Here is a 10,629-nt window from a genome sequence, read left to right as displayed (position 1 = left end):
GGAGAGCAGACAGGCACAAGTCTTGTTTCCCCTCTGGCCCATGGAATTCAGATGAAGTGCTTCTGATGAGAAGAATGAACAGAAACCATTCCCTTGAGGGCTAGTGGTTACCAGGAAAAACACAGCAACTTGAGACTTCTGGCATGGCTTTGGGTCCCACTGAGCCAGTATGGAAGAGAATTAAAGAGAAAATGATTTTTTTTCCTGTCTCTGCCCATAACTCAGCTCTCTAGTGGAAAAGGTGGTACCAGCCAGCTAGATGCCTAGGCCTGAACTCCAACATGTTTGTGATGGCTACCCTTACCAACAAAACCCAACGTAGGAAGAAAGGAACGAGGCAAGTAGTTGAATGGACAGACAAACCAACTCAAGGGCATACAAGAGGTATGACTTGGGGAAATCTCTAGAAATAAGCAGGATGTTCTCTGACAGATCCAACTTCCTACTCAGTGCAGGCGAAAGAAGAAGTGTGACTGTGATTGTGACCCGGTGTCATGGGCTAGAGGGGCCCAAAGGGCTTACTATGTTATAGGCCCATCCATGCAGAATCACTCAGAAAGAACAAAAATCACTCTCTGAAACACCCTGGTCTTCTTTAGAAAAGAGTGATGGATCACATTGTTCACATGGCTTTAGCCGCCTGTGGACTAAATTTCTGCTTACTCTATGAGGGGACAAAAATCAGTGAGCTCTGTCACATTGTCGGGTTATCCTGTGGTATCCACAGGAAACTGATATCGGAACCCTGTTCTGTGGGTGCTCAGATGCTTTTCATACACTGGCACATGTTTGCATGGAGCTCACATGCATCCTCCCAGGTAGGTTCAATCATTTCTAGACTACTTCTAACACCTGTGATGCTGTGCTGTGTAACTGCATATGAACAGTTCTGGGCCGTGTGCTGTGGGAAAGAATGAACAGAAAAATAGTCTGACGATGTTCAGTGTGTGCTCAACTTTTGCCAGCTGTATGCATCCACTGCTTGATGGCATCTGTATGTATGAATCCTGTCGTTTAAACAGCAGACTGTATTAAAGTTGGCCTTGGACTTGGAGAACAAAAGTTGCCTTTGTCTAGATGGATGGGAACAGGCTTGTTTCATTGAAACCAAGGATGCCATTCTGATTGGCTGACAGGACTGACTCCATGGCAAGCTTCCCTGAATCAGCTCCACAAACCCTTTCTTTCTCCCAGTCATTAGCTTGCATCCAGTTCTCTCCTGGAAGAGACTCCTATTGAAAGAGATTCCCATTTAGGAATGACGAGTGTCTGCCCAGGCAGCAATTCCAGTTGCAGGGAGGTACTTTTTCCAACTTTCAGATGGCTCTAAGGCTGACTTAGGTACAGGAACAGGAAAGAGTACAATTGGGGATGGTAACTCCAAAACCTCAAGGGAAGGAACAATGCCAGAAAAATCATGAAACTTTGGAAGAGTAGAAGGGCAACATGATGAAAATATGAAGAAAATCCCTTTTTATGTGTGTTGCCATTCAAGAAAACCCTTCAAGAGCCATAGTCATTGTGTTGACGAAGGAGACCTCAGCCAACACTTTTTCTCTGGGCGGATGGACATTACAGTTAACTGCTATTCCAGAAATGAAAGCTACTTCATCAATACTGTGTGGTTTAAGCCAGGTTCTCAACCTGTGGATCTCAACCCCTTTGGCAATTGCCTATCTCCAAAATTATTTGCATTATAATTCATAACAGTAACAAAATTGCAGTTATGAAGTAGCAATGAAGTAATTTTCTAGTTGGGAGTCACCACAACATGAGGAACTGTATTAAAGGGTCCCAGCATTAGGAAGGTTGGAACCACTATCGGGGGAAATGTGTCTCAGATAAATACTTGTTGGTCATATACTTGGAAATCTCAAATAAGGACAGATATGTCTTGAAGTCAGCAAGCAATGAAGGTTAAGGAGAACCAACTGGTAGAAGCAATGATTTAAAATAAAATAAAAGCAACTTTCAAAGAGGAGGTTTGCATCCATAAAGATTTTGGAAATTTTACTGCAGCTTTTAAGTGTTTCTGACCTCTGTGGGTTTTGCAACATTCTGAAATGCTTTTCCAACCCTGAAAGATTCAGAAATACTTAGGAGAGTTTTTAGCAATGCATGTATTAAAGTGAAGGCATTAGCATTTGGGGGGTATTTCAGGAGGCCTTCAAATGAGAGCAGGGGATGTCTTAGCTAGGCTTTCTATTGTTATGATAAAACACCATGATGAAAAGCAACTTTGGAAGGAAAGTGCTTATTTCAGTTTACAACTGGGTCAGGGTTAGTTTAGGGGTTAGGGTTAGAGGTTAAGGTTAGGGTTAGGGTTACTGTCAGGGCAGGAACTCAGGGCCAAAACCTGGAGGCCGGAGCTGATGCAGAGGTCAGGGAGGGGTCCTGCTTCCTGGCTTGTTCCACAGGATTGAATCAGCCTGCTTCCTTCTAGAATCAGGACCTCCTGCCCAGGAGTGGCTCCATCCATAGTGAACTAAGCCCTCCCATGTCAATCATCAAAAAAATGCATCACAGGCTTGTTCACGGGCCAGTCTGGTGGTGACATTTTCTCAATTGAAGTTTCTTCTCCCAAAATAACCATAGCTCATGTCAAGTTGACAATAAATAATAAATAAATAAACAAATAAATAAAGTCATATGGGGGTAGGAAAGGGGGAGGAGCAAAATGGGGAATTGTCCATCTTACTGGTCAGTACTGCACTTTAACATCAAAGGCTCCAAAACTTTAAGCTCGCAAAGTTTCTTTGCATCCTTGGGTATGCAAAGAAAGAACGTGTTCGTGTTGAAATCATTTTTTTCCGAGAGAACCAATGATGTTCTACCAAGCCACACATGTGGAGAGTGTACACAGCTTCCTTCACTTCACTTTCCAGAGTAGTACCGTGTTGAGCTTCATCTGCTCTAAGCTGCTTTAGGTGGAGTTTAATTCCCACCACTTGGTTCCACTTGGAGTAACCCCAAGAATACTACTCTTTATTGAAAGCAGTTGGTGACTGCAGTCTAGGCATGAATGATCTCAAAGGTTATTTATATAGGCTTGTAACATGAAAGGGCCAGGCCTGTTTGTTTGTGTTTCTGTCCTGCCCAGCCCCCCAGCTGTTTAGTCCCAGAGAAAAATCACACAAGAGATCTCTATAAGTTATAATGCTGATTGACCCATTAGGTCAGGCTACTTATTAGCTAACTCTCACATCTTGATTAACCCATTTTTCTGATCTATGTTAGCCATGTGGCTCAGTACCTTTTTCAGTGGGGCAGCTCACATCCTGCTGCTTCGGTGGTCTAGGCAGGAGTGGGAAGAATCAACTTCCTCCTCCCCAGAATTCTCCTGCTCTCCTTGCATCATTTCCACTTCCTGTCTGGTTTTCCCACCTACACCTCCTGCCTGGCCAATCAGCGTTTATTTAAAACATGATTGACAGAATATAGATACTTCTCCCGCACCACTTCCCCCTCTTTTTTTAAAAAAAACAAAGGAAACTATCCATAGTCCATTTTTTGGGAATGTGGGCGTAGTATTTCAGGCTACTTCCTGCTGGTTGGGGGCGCTGATAATCTTATGGGGACCTAAAGAAAATTTAGAGTTGTGATCAAGTCCTGACTGAAGTATCCTGTGAGTCTTGATCATCTCAGGCAGCAGTTTTGAATCTGTTCTGGATGAACAACTCAAGACATCTGGGCCATCTGTTCCTACCAGAGATTGCTCAGGTGGTCTCCCTTGGTCAAAGATGATTTTTCTTAACTCTGAATAAATCCAGAGCCTCTCATTTTCTGTGGAAACAAAAGCAAAATCTCTTCTCCAAAGTAACATACCTTTTGACTTCAATTTTGAAGCCAAGGTATTTTCAAAATACTTATCTTGGATTAATTCTGCAGCATTTATAAGCAAATACCTCTTAGCAGCTGTTTCTCCTTCCTCCGCATTCAAACAATTTAAAGAGAGCATAATAACAAACAATATTAAGATTCTCCATGTATTTTCCATCTTTCTGTGGCTTTATTTTAACCTCTATTTCTTTGATTTTTACTTTTAACTTTTGGCTTTTTGAGACAGGTTCTCTGTATACCTTTGTCCTGGAATAACTCTGTAGACCAGGCTATCTTTGAACTCCCAGAGACCCATCTGTCTCTGCCTCCCAGGCTACTCGTTCTTTCTTTCTCTTTCTTTCTTTCTTTCTTTCTTTCTTTCTTTTAGTTTGAGAACTTTAACCTTTAGCCTGTATATATTTTTAACATAATGTAAACCATTTAGAGGTTTTCTTACTCTTTGAATCTCTCTTTAGTGTATATCTCTCTTTTTTGACCAAATGGGTCTTTAATTTGCTAAGGAATATGGAGAAAACAACAGTCAAAAGCTCTTAAGGTGATTTAAGGTCCTTGCCAGGAAGCAAGCTGCAACAGTGTTTCCATAGTCTGGACTGCCTGCTTGAAAGTCAAGAGTTTTCCCTGGCAGGATGGCCCAGATAGCTGGCATTTTAAAACAGTGCAGCTTTTTTCCTCCTACGGCTGAAAAATGAAATGCTTTACTCTAGTCTTTCCCAAGCTTTCTCAGGCTTTCTGTGGGTGTAGTTATCCATGGCATGTACTGTGCCTTCTTGTATGGAAATCCTGTCAATTAATCTATCATACCATTTTGATAAAGTCCGATTTTCACATTCAATGGTTTTAATCCTCTCAGCTAATGTTTCAGCACTTATAGTCATGGACTGGAGGTTACGAGTCATTTTGGTTGTCCCCTCCTCCAGAGCAGTGAAGCTCCCTTCTAAAGAAGCAATATCAGACTGTACCTTCTTGATATTTTGGTCAGTCGACCGAGTCATATCAAACAAAGATCTAGTCTCCTCCTTGAGAACTCCAAACTCTGATCTAGTTTCCTCCTTGAAAACTCCAAACTCTGATCTAGTCTCCTCCTTGAAATCTCCAAACTCTGATCTAGTTTCTTCCTTGAAATCTCTAAACTCTTTTTTGAGGAGGTTGGTATCAGTCTGAATTGTTCTTAAGGTTTTAATCTCTGCCCTTAGCATTGTAGATTCAGTCTGTAAGGACTGTATCTTTCTTATAAAATAGCCAAACACCAGAAAAGCAACAGATCCCAGGAATAACAAAGTAAGAGGAATATCTGAGACATCCTTCAGAATATCCTCCATAGCGCAATTAAAAAAAAACCATTGAACTTTTGGATAGTAATATTTTCTGACATTTTCAATCAAAAGAAATTGTACTTGTATGTATGTATTTATTTTCTTTTTTTTTTATGGTGAAAAAGTGTATATTTAGAATTAGCCGGCTGGGCTCAGTTTAGATGATTCCAATTTTGTTGGCAACATCCAGAGCATCATAATCAGGAGCCAACCGAACATACGCCTTCTTCTCTCCATCGGGCCTTATGAGGGTGTTGACTTTGGCCACATCAATGTCGTAGAGTTTCTTCACAGCCTGTTTGATCTGGTGCTTGTTGGCCTTGACATCCACAATGAACACCAGTGTGTTGTTGTCTTCTATCTTCTTCATGGCTGACTCGGTGGTCAGGGGGAATTTGATGATGGCGTAGTGGTCAAGCTTGTTCCTCCTGGGCGCGCTCTTCCGGGGGTATTTAGGCTGCCTTCGTAGCCGCAGAGTCTTGGGCCGTCGAAAAGTGGGCGATGTGCGGATCTTCTTCTTTTTGTGGCTGTGGACGCCTTTCAGCACTGCCTTCTTGGCTTTCAAGGCCTTCGCTTTAGCTTCGGCTTTGGGAGGGGCAGGAGCTTCCTTCTTCGCTTTAGGCGCCATCTTGACGAAAAGGGTATGTATTTATTTTCAACCGAAAAGAAAAATGTTACCTGTAATGACCGTTGCCTGCCAGTAGGAGGTGGGGCGCACCTGAATCCACGTGGCAGTGGCGTTGATTCAGGAAGTAAACTCTAGAATGTATACACTCAAATCCAGAGGTTAAATTCACAGATCACAAAAGGTCAGAGAGCTTCTAGTGGCCAATAAACAAGGCAACCTGGCCTACCCCGGCCGGGCTCTCCTGCCCTGCTGCTCTGTTCAACCCGATGCAGAGGGTCGTGACACAGCCACTGCCCTGTTGCTAAAGAGGCCTAGTGCTTTGGGCCCCGTGTCCCTGTGCTGGCGGAAGGTAGCCAAGCCAGAGGCCGAGCTGGGGGTGGGGGGGGTGGGGCGGTTCTTAAACCAAACGCTGGGCGCCAAGTATCGGCAAATCAATCCCACACCAGTTATGTTTTAAGGGGTTATTTATTTTGGGGGGTAAAACTTACATACACCATAAACTCTCAGGAAGGGACCCTAGTCGCTGGAGCAGGAGCCGGGAGCAGGAGCCGGGACCAAGCGCCGGAACCAAGAGGGCCTGATCCAGATCTGTAGCATGAGGGCCGGCTTGTTGGGGTTTCTGTCCCTTCCGGTACCCCAACAGCCAGCAAGCAACAAAGAAAATAACACAGAGTCTACATTAGGTTATAAACTGATTGGCCCATTGGGTCAGGCTTCTTATTAGTCCTTGTAACTTATATTAATCCATTATCATTATCTATGTTAGCCATAATGGCTCAGTACCTTTTCCAGCGGGGGCAGCTTACATGTTGCTTCTTCAGTGGCTTCAGGAGTGGCTAAGGGAGTTTCCTCCTCCCTAGCCTTATCCTATTCTCATTGCCCCGCCTCTACTTCCTGTCTGGTTGACCCACCTATACTTCCTGCCTGGCCAATCAGCGTTTTATTAAAATACATGATTGACAGAATACAGACAATTCTCCCGCACCACAGATCTGTGTCTCTTTTTAAAAGAGAAATATACCACGCCCCAGTGGGCTGGTATTTCAGCGGCTATTAGCTGACGGAGTGGTAGGCGCTCCTGGCCACACTGTGGGCTCGTGCTTCAGCGACTATTGCCTGAGGCAGCGGAAGATATTCCCGCATCATAGGCTAAGTTCAGGAACTTATCGATACTCAATGATATTTTCATTGCCACTTACTAAGCAACTACGGCAATGGCTCAACGTGTACCTGCTTTCTCAGAGTGTATTTTGTACATAAAATTTCACTGTAAAACTCTAAGGAAATTGAGACTTCAAGAAGTTAAATCACAAGCCAGACTTGCACCTTCAAGAAGTAAAATCACAAGCCAGTGAACCTAGCTGGTAGGGGGCAGGCAGAGGCAAGAGGTTTATGACTTCAAAGTCTCCACAGGCTATACAATGAAAAGCTAAACAAAGCTAGATTTGTTGGTTCATGCCTGTAATCCCAATAGTTAAGATCTCATGAGGATTGCTAGGCCAGCCTAGCTCATTTGAGGGCAGTGTGGACTACACAGTGAGTTCCAGGGTAGCCTGGACTACAGAATGAAACCCCATCTCAAAACCAAATAACAAGAGAATATTTAACAAAGCATTGAGCCAGTCAAAGTTATGGAACAAGTAAGTGGCAGAAGGGGAAGTCTAACCTGCGCACATGACTCAAAAGGCTTTGATTAACTGCTATCAAAGGTTTGTCAATCAATAATAATTCACCTTCAACTTATTTGCAACATTCAATGCTGCCTTATTTTTGTTTTGTAACAGTTCTTTTTGTCTCAGAAACTTTAACCACAATGCCTGACAGAAACAACATACTCAAGGAAGATTTCTTTTGGTTCAATTTCAGAGATATTCAATTTGCCATAGAAGGGAATGCATGGCAGATGAGCTCAGTAGTGCCTGGTAACAAAAGCATATAGTAGAGACTATTTGTATGTGACAGGCCAAGAAACGGGGCAAAGAAAAAAGAGAGGCAGGGTATAATTTTAAAAGGCTCAGTTCCTAGGCCCCAACTCTTTGTTTTTTGTTTTTGTAATTGTTGTTTGTTTTTTGAGACAGGATTTCTCTGTGTAACAGCCCAAGTTGTCTGGGAACTTGCTCTGTAGACCAGGCTGGCCTCGAACTCACAGAGATTAGACTGTCTCTGCCTCCTGAGTGCTGGGATTAAAGGCAAGCAATAACACTGCCTGACTTGGCCCCACTTCTTAATGATTTCGCAGCCTCTGCAAATAATGCCAACTTGCTGAAGAACAAGTGTTCAAATCACGAGCATGCAGGGAACATTTCAGAGCTAAATCATAACCTACTTCTTCCACCAGCTCTCTCATTAACCCCTTCCCTCCGGCTTACTCTGTGCTCCACAAACCACGGCTTTTCCAGGGACATTCACCAGTCTTCAGCTGTGACACATTTCCAGCAGCACATAAACTCTCCCTCTTGAAACCTGCCTGTGACCTCAGCAAATTTTCACCTTTCTTGTCCCCCCACCCGGTCTTCCAGCCTCCTCTCTTTCCATCAGAGGGTTCCTCTGGGGCCTTTCTCCCTCTCGTAGATTTGGATGTTCCCCGAGACTCTGTCATCTACCTTGTTTCTACTGTCCAAGACGGAGGATGAAATGGTTAACCCGAAGCAGTCTAGAATGATAGCTGTGATCCCTGAATTCCAGCGTCCCAGCATCCCACCCCATGAAAATTCATTTAGACTGTGCCTGTAGAGCTCTTGAGACAGTGTCTAACAAATAGGCTAGCCTAATACAAGACTCTCATGTAGTCCAGGCCACAGTCACCGAGCTCCACCCGCACTTCATTTCCGTCTGTTCCAAAGGGTTATATCATACCTCTCCTTTGGAGGTCTCAAAGAATTACCATATTGGGCTGGGGTTGTAGCTCGTTAGTACAGGGCTTGTCTGAGTCCCACTGCTGGCGCCCCCCCTACACCCCTATACCACCGTCACCATCATGTCCCTAGCTTTGTAATTCCTTCATTTCTCCTTTCAAATGACCCTGCTTGCTGCTTTACTCGTCTTGATGAGCTATGGCCACTATCCCCATTGACATGCTGCAGTAACCTAATGAACTTGACATATCCCTCTTACTCATCATGTATATGTTCTAATTGCTCTGCCAGTTCCACTACAAGTGAAAATGTTGCAAAACTGACACTGAGGTCTAGAGTATGCACTAAACTCCATCTGCACAGTACACTCTAAAGTGTTTTATATTTTATATAGTATGCATACCTTATCACACTGAAAAAAATCTGAGAATGTCTCTCCATTCCCATTGCCACAATAGTCCGGGCCACTCTTTCTTCTCTTGTGAATATTGTCACAGCCTCCAACAAGTGTTTTATGCTTCAGTTTCTGTTTACCCTTCGTATGCCTGAGGGAACTTAGTAGGCTTGGGAACTTGTCATTTTCACAAGCAGGGCGTGCTTGTTAAAGTTTGGGAATCAAATTCTTTAGTCTGGAAAAGAATCTTTTATGGTCCCCTAGTTTATCCCTTTTCATTTTACTTGACTTTAAAATCCCTTATATTTTAGTCAAGAATGATAATTTGCCACATGTGGGGAGTGAGATTAAGCTAACTCTGGTTTTTAAGGAAGAAGTGTGAAGAGGGGAGGAGACTCTAGGACAGTCTTTCTCAATCTGTGGGTCATGACCCCTTTGAGGGTAGCATAACAGATCTTTACATTCTGATTCAAAACAGTAGCAAAATTACAGTTATGTATAACAATGGAAATAAATTTATGGCCGGGGTCAACACAACGTGAGGAACTGTATTAAAGGGTCACAGTGTTAGGAAGGTTGGGAACCACTGCTCTAGGTTACAGCTTGACTCAAGTTTTATGTCCGCTACTCCACTTTACTTACAAATTTCACGACCCACAGTTATTTGGCCTCTGTGATCCTTAGCCTCCTTATCCGTTAACCAAGAAAAACGACTGTACAAACTTGTTGGGAGATGAAGTAACAGATGAAAGTGTTTAATACTCTCTGAGGAGGAGACAGTTGAAATGACACAGGGACAAAGAAAGGAAGAGAACAATGCAACTTGAGCCTGCATCAACTTCTGTGTCCAGGAGCCCAGAGTACCAAAGTTCACAGATACTGCTATCTCTTATGTAAATAAAAGCGCATGAGTCAGATATAGTATTATGTACCTGGAGTCCCAGCTACTTGGGAGCCTGACATATGGTAATCACATGAGCCCAGAGGTTCAAGACCAGGCTGGGCATTATAAGTGAGTTCCTGTGTCAAAGGGGTAGAAAGTGTGATATTTGCATATTACCTACATGCATTCTTCCCAACACTTTAAATCATCTCTAGATTATACAGATCACTAATATTAAGTAAACAGTTTGGAGAATTGCATTTTTTAGAGAACGATAACAAAAAAGTCCCAACATAATCCATAAAGATACATTTTTTCCAGTTACTTTTGATCTTTGAATTGTTGAATCTACATATTTGGAACCAACAGATATGGAGGACCAATTTTTTTTTTATGCGTTTGTAACGCTGTTGAAAAAAATGAGTCTTAGGCCAGGTATGGTGGTCATTCTTTTAACTCCAGCACTCGGGGGGCAGAGGCAAGACACTGCCAGTTTGAGGTCAGTCTGGTCTACATAGCGAGTTCCAGGACAGTCATGTCACAAAGAGAGACACTATCTCAAACAAACAAGCAAAGGGGAAAAAAAAAGAATCTTTTCCTTTAGGAAAAAGAAACAATATATGTTTATGGGACAGTCTTCAGTATGAGTCAAAGTTGTTTTCTCTGCTCTTGATTCAGGGCACAGCCCTGCTCATGCTTTCTTTTTTGTTATTTTT

The 10,629-nt window shown here is 43.0% G+C and overlaps 1 protein-coding gene across 1 annotated transcript; it reads right to left on the bottom strand.

Moving 5' to 3' along the window:
* Positions 1–5,295: 5,295 nt before the first annotated feature.
* Positions 5,296–5,790, bottom strand: LOC148117290 (large ribosomal subunit protein uL23). Its single transcript, XM_087902885.1, has one exon. The coding sequence runs from the start codon at positions 5,779–5,781 to the stop codon at positions 5,311–5,313; it is 471 nt and encodes a 156-aa protein (XP_087759011.1). The 5' UTR covers positions 5,782–5,790; the 3' UTR covers positions 5,296–5,310.
* Between the last annotated feature and the right edge of the window lie 4,839 nt (positions 5,791–10,629).

This window comes from Myodes glareolus, chromosome X (genome assembly GCF_982192425.1).
Source record: "Myodes glareolus chromosome X, mMyoGla1.1, whole genome shotgun sequence".
NCBI lineage: Eukaryota > Metazoa > Chordata > Mammalia > Rodentia > Cricetidae > Myodes > Myodes glareolus.
This window is presented reverse-complemented; position numbering and strand designations above follow the sequence as displayed.